The sequence below is a fragment of the Fukomys damarensis genome, unplaced genomic scaffold, assembly GCF_012274545.1.
Source record: "Fukomys damarensis isolate Sample0158 unplaced genomic scaffold, DMR_v1.0_HiC HiC_scaffold_5, whole genome shotgun sequence".
Classification (NCBI taxonomy): domain Eukaryota; kingdom Metazoa; phylum Chordata; class Mammalia; order Rodentia; family Bathyergidae; genus Fukomys; species Fukomys damarensis.
Genome location: NW_022900917.1, coordinates 43,577,761 through 43,591,104, shown reverse-complemented (window position 1 = coordinate 43,591,104; position 13,344 = coordinate 43,577,761). Strand labels below are relative to the sequence as shown.

The following is a 13,344-nucleotide window of genomic DNA, read 5'->3' as shown; positions in this document are numbered from 1 at the left end:
ATATATATGAGTATGGCCTGGCTCACACTGAGTCCAGAGTTAAGTGTTCATTGTCTTCAGTATTAGCAGTGGTAATGTAAGAGTGAATAATGCAAGTAGTGGTAAGAGTTATAAAGAAAATAAGCAAAGTAAGAGGATAGACAGCGACTCCCGTCACTCCTATCTTGAAGAGATGACATTTGTACAGGACTGAATAAAGGGAAGGCCTGGGGATGAACCCTTTCTTTTGGGGGAGGTACTAGAGGTTGACTCCGGGGCCTTTCCACTGTATCACCAGCCTTTTTAAAAATGTTTTGTTTTGAGACAGGGTCATATTAAGTTACCCACACTTGGCTTGAGCCTGTGATCCTGTTGCTTCAGCCTCCCAGAGTGCTGGAATTACAGAAATGTATCAACACAGCCAGCTAGGGATAAACAATTTTCATTTAACACATATTTATGGAATACAATGATATTGTACCTTGGTTGTCAAACTCAGTTTGTTTCAAATTCATGTTTAAAGACAGAAATTTGAGTACTGAACATATTTTTTCATAAGAAATAATGGAAAACCAAATAATTGGTATTAATGCCCCAAATTACACTAATACATTTGTTTTTCCAAGAGTTCACCAGATTTTGCAATGATTTCTTTAACCCTATCATGGTTCTCACAGTTTTCCTCTTAACTTTATTGCTGATATCACTAACTTTCTCTGAGCCATGGATAAGATATTTTACACGAAAAACACCAAAAAAGCACAATGAGGAATTTTGTAATGCACTAACATAAGCACTACATGTTCTCTGGGCGAGAGTGGTGCTTAGACCGAAGTGTCTCCCTTTTGTGTCCTCAGTGAGACAGAATGTGTGACTCTCAGCTGGTACAAGAGGCTTTTTTAAAGTTGAATTTCTAGTTTGACTATTGAGCAAGGTTATGAACACCAAGCAGATTGTTTTCTCTTCGAGTAGTGGAATGTTGGAGCTTGGAGCTATTTGACAACCGAGCTATCATTGCACTTCCTACGGACTGTAGACTGTCCAGGTGCCCAGGGTACAGGAGCCAGCAAAAGAGTCAAAAATCCCTGCTCTTTGGGAGCTTATAATCTATGAGAGAGACAACAAATGATCTTGAGTATGTTAAACCACTGGGAGAAAATGGTAGCATGAAAAGGATTTTAGAGAGTTTTGGGACTTGGGACGAGTTAGCAATTTAAAATACAGAGGCTTGGGATCTCTCACCAAGGAGATAATGTTGGGATGGCACCAGGTTAGTGGCCGTGGAAAATATTAGGGGGACACAGAGAGGAAGAACATTCCCAGTAGAGGACCTGATGGGGATAGGAATTGGCTGAAGCATGCAAGGAGCATGGAGAAGGCTGGAGATAGGAGAGCCTCAAGCAAGGCTGACTAGGAGCAAATGGGACAGAGAGGGACTTTCGGGGGCCCTCAGCAGGTTTGCCTTTCATGATGCACAGATAATGAGAAAATTCCAAAGTCTTGGAGTGGAGAAGTGAAGTGATGCCATCTACTTTATGGTTCTGCTTGACCACTGGCTGCTGTGCATTGAGAATCGATTGACTGGGGTGGAGTATGGCAATAATCTAGGCAGCAGATAAACTGGCTTAGACTGGGGAGAGGATGGTGGAAGTGGTTGAATTTAATAGGAGACCTGCTAGGATTTTAACATATTGAAGTGGGAATATGAGAGAAATTAAAGATGGACTTCTTGGTGTTTGTTTAGGTGTTGCTATTTATAGAGGTATAGAAACAAGAAAAACAAATCTGTGAGTTGGTTGGAAATTTAGTTTTGACATGGTGAGTTTGAAGTGTGTTTTAGACAGTTGACCTGAAAAATCAGTGCAAAGTTTCAAGAGAAAAGATGAGAGTTGAAAATACAAATTTATCTTCCTAGCATTCTTATGATATAGTAGTATTTCCCCCATTTGCAAATTATAAAAGGCTCAGCTGCATTCTAACTTGCTCAGGTTTACCAGTTAGTGTTGGGCTCAGTTTTGACCAGATGATAATGACAGTGATAATGTTGCTAATAGCATTTATTGCTCTAAATTTCAAAGTATGCTTATTCCTAAACTGTTATTTATTGTTTGGTACCGGGGACTGAACCCAGGACTTTGCGCTTGCGAGGTAGGTGGCAGCACCAGAGCTAAATCCCTGGCCGCTAAATCGATACTAAAGTTCTTATTATCTTGCCAATAGTCATACAGACAATAAGCAGTAGAACCTAAATTTGAACCTAGGCTGAACTTCAGAGTTCCTATTGTCTCCTACCACACGGGCTGAGATGCCTCCACACCTATTTGGAAAAATTGCAGTTTCACATTTCTTAGTGAAGATATACTGAAATGTAATGCATGGGATTTTGGTTAAAATCCTGGATTAATAGATTTTGCCAACAAGAAGCTCAGCATAATCCAGGTTTGTTGTGGATGTTTTTAAAGTTAGTAAGTCAGGTACAGTGGCACATACCTATAATCCAGTCTACTTGGGAGGCCAATCAAGGAGGATTGCAAGCTCAAGGCCAGCCTATATAATTTAGAAAGACTGTCTCAAAAAAAAAGTAAGGTGTGGGGGGAGCTGGGGAGGTTGTTTGGTGAGAAGGCTCTGGGTTCAGTCCCTAATACTGAAGAAAACAAAAAGTAAATATTGGACTCACAACCTTCCTAGAAACTAGATTATATAGAAAACTATACAGGATGAAATTGGGGATGATTGTCGTGGAAAAATAAGGTACAGATGGACTTTGATCACTCTTCAGGTGGGTAAAGGACTGTGACACAGAAAAGAGGTTGGGCATTAAGTGCTGAGAACAGCTGGTTCAGACAATTTGATTAAGCCATGGTCATCATTACTTTGCTAGAAAATAGTAGTCAGTGGATGGTAAATTTACAAGGTCATGTAAATTCAGTATATGAAGAGTTTAAGAGAACTTTTTGATAATGAATGATACATATGAGTGGAGTTCATCACTTTAAAAATTAACAGACAGTTCATTGCTGGAGTGTTCTACTGAAGGCCTGAAATCTACAAGGTTTAGGGAGGTGTGGATGAGTTGGTTTCCTTGTGACATATAGTGATTGTTCTTTACAGTAAAATTTCTGTATGTAAATTTATCTCATCAGGGAACTCATTATAATGGTCTAATGCTCATATGATTTTTCCCTACTTTGTATCTTACCATATCTATGCTATGTTATCATAATTGCTGTTGCATACAGCTGTTAGTACCTGAGGACAGCCCCTTCCCTGCTGTGGGACACAGTCTGTCAACTCCAGAACAAAAGCTCTTAATTCACCTTTGTGTCTCCAGTTCCTATCTCTACACAAATTTATTAAGAAATGAGTGAAATTTTATTTGGATTCACTACTTCATGCTCATGTTTTTATCAATAATGTGATCCTTCAACCACAAGAGGGCAATGAGGAATGGAGTTAGGGAGTAAATGTTTTTGTCAGACTCTCAGGCCTGGAAAGATAGTCTTACTGTTGTCTCCATTGTTTTGGTGGAGGTGGTATGTGCTAAGAATTTCTAGTATTTTCTGAGCACTTGTATGTGGTATTAGGAGGGAAGTAGCCAGTCCCACCTCTATCCTCTTGCTTGGGGGCGGGGCACAGTGTGGAAACTTGTGTTGTTGGCTCTTAGGACAAATTTGTTTTCCTAAACAAATAGCGCTTAGCGCTCATGCTCTCTCTCTCTCCAATACAGATTTTAAAAAATTTATTTATTTATTTATTTTAGCCCAGAAATGACACTAATGATTTCTTGAAAAATTCACTGCTGGAATCTGATAGTGCTTTTATTGGTGAGTATTATATTCTTTATTGTACAAAGTGATAGAGCTAATATTTTACTGCTTTAATGAATAATCATCAAATATGGCATATAGTTTTCAAAATCAGAATTATTAAAATTAACTTGCATGAATGTTGATAACAGCTTTATTTCTAATAGCCAAAAACTGGAATTAGTGCAGGGTTCTTCAGTAGGTGAAGTCAAACTGTGATACATCCATAGTATGGAATGCTGCTCAGCAATAAAAAGGAACTACTTGCTGAAATACTCAGTAACTTGGAAGATTCTTCTGAGAAATATGCTGAGCAAAAAAGCCAACCCTAAAAAGTAACACACTGTATCATTCTACTTTATTTTTGAAAGGACAAAATTTAGAAATTGAGACTATAACTGGTTTCCCAGGGCTGGGGACAGGGCTTGAGGGAATGCAGAGGTAGTTACAAAAGGGCAGCATGAGACAAACTTCTGCTTATGGGAACTGTTTAGACAACCTGATCGTGGGAATAGGTACACAAATGTCAACAGATGATAAAATGGTATAGAACTTAATATACACAAAAACACAAATGAGAAGTAAAACTAGGGAAAATTGAATAGGATTGGTGGATTATATTAATATATCCTGGTTGTGAGCAGCATTGTAGTATTTTGCTAAATGTTACTATTGGGGGAAATTGGACCAAGTATATAGGATTCTGTATTATTTTTTATAATTGCATATGAATTCAGTTATCTTAATATTTCAGTTTAAACATCATAGGAATAGTCTTTAGAAGACACATGAAGGTACCTTTTTAAGTACTATAATACTTATAATTATGAATTCTAATAATAAATATCACTGCTATCCTAAAACTAATAGGAATAATCACGGCTGCATATTAGTTATATTTCATGTCAATTTTTTCATGTGATAAAAATTCTAAACTAATGTTTTATTTATTAGTTTTTCTTTCTAAGCAGGCTATGCTGAGGACAATGAATAAAGATAAACCAGCAGGAGAAAGGGATGGGAATATAGCTTCTCTGTGAAGGCAGCAGGGAAGTGTGCCTTGTCTTTCCTAACAAGGAAGACAGTCTGGGCCATTCAAGATGGGGTCTATTACACTGGATCTTATGCCGCAGTCTGTCTTTTTGGCTAGTGGTCATTAAATAGCCCGTAGTCATGACTGTGTCACTTTTGCTGTGGTGAACATGGTTTCAGTGTTTTTTTTTTTTTTTTTTTTTTGAAGTAATTTTTAAACACTTATCTCAAGAGTCAGAAGTGCTGGATCAATGGTAGTTCTAATTTTAATTGTTTGAGGAATCGCCTTACTGCCATTGACTTACATTCCCACCAGCAGTACATTGTACTGCTATCTCCACATCTTCCAAAATAGTTGCTTTATATTTTTCATAGTATCTGAGGGTGAGGTAGTTTCTTGTTGTGGATTTGATTTCTATTTCTGTGATTATTAGTGATGTGATTAGCTTTTCATGTGCTTACTGACAATTTGGAGATAGGTATTCCTTTGCCCATTTTTTGCGGGGGTGGGTTTGTTGTAGATATATCATTCTAGATAGTAACCCTTGTAAGATATATTACTTGCAAGTGTTTTCTTTATAGTGAGTTTCTGTTTCACTCTAGAGATTTGCCCTTTGATGCACTTAAGTTTTAAATTTTAGTGTCTAGTTAATGTTTTCTGTTGCCTGCTCTTTTGGTTTTGTACATAAGAAATCATTAACAAATCCAATGTCATGAAGCTTTCCTCTTCTGCTTTTTTTCTAAGAGTTACGTAGTTTTATATTTATGTCCCTAACAACAGCAAAAATACATGAGGCAGAAATTCATGTTACTGCAGGGAGACATAGATGAATCCACTGTTATGTTTGGAGACTCAGATACCGCTCTGTCAAAAATTGACAAAGCCAGCATTCAGAAAAATCAATGAAGGTGGCTAAATTCAATTTAATGGATATCTATAGACTACTTCGATTAGCAACAGCAGATCACATTGTTCTCAGGCACACATAGGACATCAACAAAAATTAAATCATGTTCTGGGCCACAAAGAAGAGAAATTATTCTGAGACCACAGTGGAAAAAAGAAATACAGAAATCAATAACAGAAGGATAACGGAAAATTCCAGTATATTTGCAGATTAAATGCTACACTTCTAAGTAATACATGGGTCAAAGCAAGAAAAAGGTCAAAATGAATCAAATACTTTTAACTAACAGTGAAAATTGAGTGAGATGCAGTAAAAGTAATGCTTAGAGGGAAATTTATAGCACTGAATGCATATGTTAGAAAAATAGATCTAAAATCAGTAATCTGAGCTTCCAACAGAAAACCAGAAAAAGAGCAAATTAAATCTAAAGTAAGCAGGAGAAGAAATAAGAACAGAAATTAGTGAAATTTAAAACAGGAAATCAGTAGAGAAAATCAGTGAAACCAAGAACCAAGTGCTCTTCCTCTGAGATGGTCAGTAAAACTGATAAGCCTTTAGCTAAGCTAAGGGGTGGGGGAAGACAAAGAAGATACAAGTTACTAATATAAAAAATGGGAAGAAAGGACATCAGTACAGATCCCATGGTCATTAAAAAGGTAATCGAGGAATACTATTGAACAGTTCTGTACCTACATTTGATATCTTAGATGAAACCTGGCACCTCTTCCTGGTAACATTGCAGACAAGGAAGAGAGATGAACTTCAACTTGATAAAAGAACATCTAGAAAAAACTTATAACTAATATCATAGTTAACAATGAGAAATCAGAAGCTGTCTCACTATTACAAGGAACAAGGGACCACTCTTTAGCATTCTACTAGACTCCTAGCTTGTGCATTAAGGCAAGAAAATTAAAGGTCTGCTGAGTGGAAAGGAAGAAATGTAATTATCTTTGTTCCCTTATAGCACAATTATTTGTAGAAAATCTGTAGGAATCAACTAGAAAACTCTTAGAAAATTATACAACTACTTTGGAAGACAGTGAGGCAGCTTCTTAAAAGCAAATGTACAGTCCAGCAGTGGTATTTACTATTTATCCAGGGGAGTTTAAAACTTAAGTCCATAAAGACATTTGCACGTGTACTTATACCAGCTTTATTCATGACTGCCAAAACGTGAAAGCAACCAGTATGCCTTTCAGTAGGTAGCAAGCTGCTATGAAGGCATGGAAGAACGTTAACCTTAAATGCTTATAAGTGAAAGAAGTCAACCAGAAAAGGTTACATATAGTAGTGTGTTTACAACTCTATAAGCTTCTGGAAAAGGCAAGGCCATAGAGACAATGCTTGCCAAGGGTCAGGGGAGAGAGAGGGATAAGACAGGTAAAACACAGAGAGGACTTTTAGGGCAGGGAAACCATTCTGTATAATATTTCAGTGGTAGATACATGTCATTATACATTATAATAAAACCCAGAGTGTGCAGCACTGAGCATGAACCTTAATGTAAACTGTACTTTGAGTGATGGTATCATAGATTCACTTATAGTGTAGATGTACCATTCTGCTGATGGATGTTGGTACCTGGAGAGGCTGTATCTGCAGAAGTATGCAGGAATACCGTACTTCCTACTCAGTTTTGCTTTGAGCTTAAAATAGATGACACTAAAATAAATGAATTAGTCACAACATATACAAAAAACTTAAAAATACATTTTATTTTGAAATTATAAAATTCCCATGTCTCACTTAGTGAAATGTAGTTATTGCTGTTTTTTAAAAAGACAGACAGTATAAATTTGGAAAACCTGAATGTCAGTTACATGAAGTTTCCTGATGTAATAATTACATTGTAACTGTGTTAAGAGTCAGTTCTTGTTCTTAGAAGATACATGCTAAAGTAATTAAGAAGTGTCATGGTGGCTTCACCTTATTGGTTTTGCAAAGTAGTAGCTCAACAAAGAGAAATAAATAACATCATGCCTCTAAATATACATAGAAATTGCCAAATAACAAATGGTGATTCAAGGTATCCACTTTTTTTATAACTTTTCTCTATGTTTAAATTTTTCAAAAACATTGTGGTAAAATTCAAAATTATATAGGCTGTTCTTCATGGTCATAGGCAGTTAATGGCTATTATCAAAATAACCCCAACCATAAGAGTGAGGTTGTGTAGAATCTGAAAGCTTCTTTCAGTATAAAATGATTGTTTTGAAAGTACTTTGGTATTTGTCATATTAATCCAGCAACTTTATTCTTATATTATTATACCTCAAAGAAATGAAAACATATATCCAGAGAGAGCTGTGCATGAATGCTCATAGAAGTTTTCTGTCAACCAACTTGTAAGTTTGCAGATAAAATGTGATGTGTCCATGCAGTGAAGTACTATTTATCAATAAAACAGAATGTACTACTGACATGGTACGGGAAGAACCTCAAACCCATTATGCTCAGTGAAGGACACAAAAGGTTATGTAGTAGAGCTCCACTTAAATGAAATTTTAGATTAGGTAGATCTATCAAGACTCAGTAGTGTTGGCTTGGAGCTGGAAATGACTGCTATTGGGCATGAGGAAACTTTGAGGTGATTCACAACTCTGTAAGTTCACTAAAAAAAAAAAATCATTGAACTCTATACTTACAATGGGTGTGTGTTATAGAATATGAGTAACATCTTGGTTTACCTCTGGGTAAAATATTTGAAATGGTGTGAACAGACTTCACCCTTGTGTGACTCATTTAGGTGCTTATGGGGAGACATATCCTGCCATAGATGATGATGCCTTCCCTCTACCATCACAGATGCCCTCTGCGAGAGAGCGCAGGAGGAACAAATTGAAAGGACTGGAATTTGTATGTATGAAGTATCATTCCCCCCGCCCCCTTTTTTATTTTATGAGTAAGTGGTCTGGATTCTGGCCCATTTTAAATTTTTGTGGTCCAATAAAGAAAGAGCACTTGTTTTAAAAATGAAGTAGAAATAGTCTAACTCAATGGCCATGTAGCTCTTTGAACTCTGTTTCATTGGCTTGAGGTAATACAATATTTTCTTGTCTCTCAAGGTGACTATAAATAGAAGTTCTTTAACTGGCACTTTAACTTGTACTAAGAATCATTGTCCATTCTATAGAATGTATGGCAACTGATAACTATTTATCAGAAGGTTGTTCTATCCTAATAATAACCTGTGATACAAGCATGCATTACATTTGGATCAGGTAACCTACCCATAGCCACATAAACAAGGCTGAGATTCAAACCCATTTTCTCTTTACTGTGTTGCAGAGCTTTACAGTGTAGCCGATAAAAAGGTATTAGTGTCTTCAGTACGTACTTGTTCCAACAATGTCACTTCCTCTTTGGGTAGCAACTTTGAGTAATACATATCTTAAAATCTACATGTATTTTCTTCTTTGTGACATGAAGATAAAGTATGTGAAGCAATTAGCACTAAGTCAAGTACACAGTAAGCTCTCAATAGATTTTGCTTTTAATTAGCATTATTATATGTACAGCTTTACCAGGTGGTGGAAACTTTGTTGCCCTAGGCAACCTCTAATCTACTTTGGTCTCTTATATAAAGAATTGATTTTTTGGCCATTTTGTATATATGAGATCATGTATCATATATGATCATTTGTGGCTGACTCATTCTTTTTGATGGATTGTGTTTAGCATTTGTCAGTACTTGGATTCTTTTTTATTAAAGAATGCTAAGTAACATTCCTTTTCATACAGTTCATTCAGCAATTGATGGATATTTGGGTTTTCACTTTAAAAAATTTTTTTCCTTTTATTTTTATTGGTACATTTAAGGTATACAGTGCAATTATGTTCATTATTGGGATTGTGTACCTTTACATGACAGGTCTTGGTTCTCATTTTTACCCCTTATCCCTGCCCTCCCTTCACCCCCTCTTCCCCTCCCCTGTTACAAACACTTCGTTTCCACATATTTTTTTCTTTTCCCTTATTCCCTTTCCCCTACCCTTCCCACTTCCCCTACACCTTTAGCCCTTTTCTTCCTATTTCACATTGTCAATTATACCATTAGGATCTTATGTATAATTATAGTTTTTCACACCAGAGAAACTATTTGGTATTTATAAGTGTGTGACTTATTTATTTCACTTAAGTGTAATAGCCTCAATATGTATCTATTTTCCTACAAATGACGCTAATTTCTCATTCTTTATGGCTGAGTAGTATTCCATTTTATAGAAAAACCACATCTTTATCCAGTCTCCAACTGATGGGCAAATGGGCTGTTTCCAAGGTTTAGCTATTACAAACTGTGCCGTTATAAACATTGGTGTGCATATATCACTGTGGTATGATTCCTTTAATTCTTTTGGAAAGATTGGGTTTTCACTTTTTGATGATTCTGTTAATATTCAACTTGATCTTAGCCAAAAGGCCAAGAAGTGATTGCTATTAATATTAATATATGGGTTTTAAAATTTTCATTTCTAAGTAAGCACTTAGAATTGTTGGGTTATGTGGTCACATTACCTGTAGCAGTTTGAGGAGTTGCCAGACCATTTTCTAAAGCAGCTGGACTATTATACATTATATTTTTTATCTTTTTACACTTATAGCAGTGTATGAAGGTTCCAACTTCTCCACATCCTAGCCTGCACTTTTTATTTGCTTTTTTGATAGCATTCTAAATGTTGTGATATTCATAGGTTTTTAATTGCAATTCCCTAATGATATTAAAACATCTTCCCCTGTGCTTATCCACTTGTGTTTCTTTTTTGGAGATAGGTTATTCAAATACTGTGCCTATTTTCCCCACTTTCCAACTGGGTGTTGTATTTTTATCGCTGAGATATGGTTTTATACATTGTGACTGGAAGTTCTGTTGACAGTTGACAGATGTATGATTTGCAGGTACCTTCTCTCCTCTCATTACACTCTTTTCTTTCTTTTTTTTTTTTGGTATTAAACTTGGGACCCTGCGCTTACAAGGCAGGCGGTGGAACCACTGAGCTAAATCCCTGGCCTTCTTTTCTTTCTTAATGGTGTCCTTTGAAGCATATAAGTATTAAATTTTGATGATGTACAACTTGTCAGTCTTTTTTTAATAACTTGTGCTTTTGGTGTCTTATTTAAGAAATATTGCCTAATCCGGGATCATGAAGATTTACTTTTGGGTTTATACATTTTGCTCTTATATTTAGGTCTACAATATACTTTCAGTTAATTTTGCAAACAGCAAGGTATAGGGGATCCAGGTTCACTCTTTTGCATGTGGACATGCAGCTATTTCAGTGCCATTTGTCAAAAAGACTTATTTTTTCTTACTATATTTAGTTGGTTCTTCATCCAAAAAATGTAAGAATTTCTGGATTCTTCTTTCTCTTCCACACTGTCTTGATTACTGTAGCAGGACTGAATTTTAGTCCATGGTGTTTCAATAATTCTCCTTTTGTGCCTGTTCTATAATTTCCAAACTTTATTCAGTTTGGCGGCACTTCTGTGTCACTGATAAATGCTATACTTTACCTTGACTGAACGTCATCTGAGCCTGTATTGATAAACATAGGAGTCAGACTACAAATCCTTCATATTTTCACTTGTTTTGTTAATCAAAATGTATATTTGAGGGCAAGAAAATTTTAACTCAGAATTATTATGTTTCTTAAATTTTGTTTTTTAACTACAGGATATCAGTTGTCCTAATATACCACCAGATGGCCTCTCTTTAAGATCTATTTCCAGTGTAAATGTTGATCAGCTTAGACTGAGAAATGAAGAACGAATACAAAGACTGACTGAACTTCAGAATAAATTAATTAATACAGGTAAATGGTAAGATTTGATGGCCTATAGCAAATGCTTTATAAGAACTCAATCCTGCTCACATTAATTTTTCACTGATGGCTAGAAGGAATGAGTGTTTTTGAAGTCCTTTGAGTTGCGTGGCCCAGCAAAACCAGATCTCAGAGGACAAATTTTGTGTCAGATTATTTTTCCAACAGAGAGAGAGAGAGAGAGAGAGAGAGACAGAGAGACAGAGAGAGTAAAATTACTCTAATTTTAGAGTAGATTTTAAACAGTGAAATATTTCAGCTTTTGCATATGAAATATATCCATTTTTTGGTCTCAGCTGGGGAAAAATGTTCATTAGTATCATATGGTAATTACTAAAGTGAGAGATTGTCAGAAATTCTTTAAAGACTTTTTTGAGTTTTTTTTTTTTTAAACACATCTATTATAAATCTGTAGTATTACCAACAAAAGTTTTACCTTTATACTTGGCTTTGCTGGTTATTATTTAAGTCACAGTCTTCTTATTGAGGGCATTTGGTGACTTGCAGGTGAAGAAAGCTTGTTATGGAGCACATGTGTCAGCCAGTTCCTCAGACAACTACTGAGCTCCTCTGCCAGCTTAATAACACCCTTTTTATATTACATTGTCAGTCACTGCGATAAAGGGACAATTTTATATTACTATGATTAGCTTAAGTAATTAGTACAGTGGTCTATTTGAACATTACTCTTCATAGTCTATTATACTACACTGTAATAGTCTAATACCAATTTAAGATATTTTTAGATTTTAAAAATTATAATACTGGAAATTTAATTCTGAAATACTGTGGTAATTTAAAATATGCATACAAAGGCTAATAAAAAATGTGTTAAAAATTTATTGCAATAAAGGATTCGCTACCATGAATTTCCCTCAAGCCTACTTCAAACACACTCACCTATTCTTCTTGCCACTTGCTATAGTAGTTCTACAAATCCTTTCATGAAAGCCTTTATGAGGTATGATCAAAATATGGTGAATGCTGCTTTTGATCATGATCCAGTGAAAACGCAGGCTCATAAAAACATTACGTTGTATCCTCATCTATCTCATTTACTAGATCTGGAACCTTGAGACTGAGCATTCTCCAAAAGTCAAAATAACCATAAGAAGTAAACATTTTGAATTGATTCGGGACACTGAGACAGTGGTAAGAGCGCAACTAAAGTCTCATGAAAGAGGACTTCCAGAATTGCTTCAGAAAGTGGCAGGAACAATGGCATGTCTTTCACCACAATAAATTTTTAACATTTAATAAGTACTCATCACTTGTTTTGATCACACCTTATATCTAGCAGTCCAGGTGTGATGTGTTCTGATGGTTGTAATTCCACACTAAACACTAGCAGAGTAAACTTGAGGGAATATTTTTTCATATCATACCTTCACCGAAAAAGTATTTTTTCATATGTATTGAGAATTGAATGTTCTTTTAGAACCAGTAAATGATACTTAACATGTACATGAGAAGATACAGCATAGAGTATTTTAAGATTCTACTTTCAGAAAGTTTTTAAAGTCTAAACTGTATTTTGTTTAACACTGTCCTTTCAAACAGGAGCTTTTTGGTACGAGGTGCAGTGACTGCTCATTAAATTGATTGCACATATCCCTGTGCTGGGCTAATCCTTAACAGACCAGGAGATGTTATTTTTTTTAAAAAAGAGATTGACATCACAGGGTAGGATGATAGATTTTCCTCTTCTAATAAGTAAAAAAGTAAAGATATGAAAGTTAAATACAGTTAAATTCAACTAAGGAATGAGAAACAAGCTACCTTATAATGGACTAGACA

The 13,344-nt window shown here is 35.6% G+C and overlaps 1 protein-coding gene across 7 annotated transcripts in view; it reads left to right on the top strand.

Annotated features, from left to right (window-relative positions):
* Positions 1 to 13,344, top strand: part of Cspp1 (centrosome and spindle pole associated protein 1) — a 135,391-nt gene that overhangs the window by 120,599 nt on the left and 1,448 nt on the right. For all 7 annotated transcript variants that reach the window (XM_010611467.3, XM_033760626.1, XM_010611468.3 and 4 more), the window contains 3 exons: positions 3,740 to 3,803; positions 8,475 to 8,584; positions 11,400 to 11,538. In XM_010611467.3, coding sequence (XP_010609769.1) covers positions 3,740 to 3,803; positions 8,475 to 8,584; positions 11,400 to 11,538 — 313 coding nt within the window. The remainder of the gene's footprint in view (positions 1 to 3,739; positions 3,804 to 8,474; positions 8,585 to 11,399; positions 11,539 to 13,344) is intronic.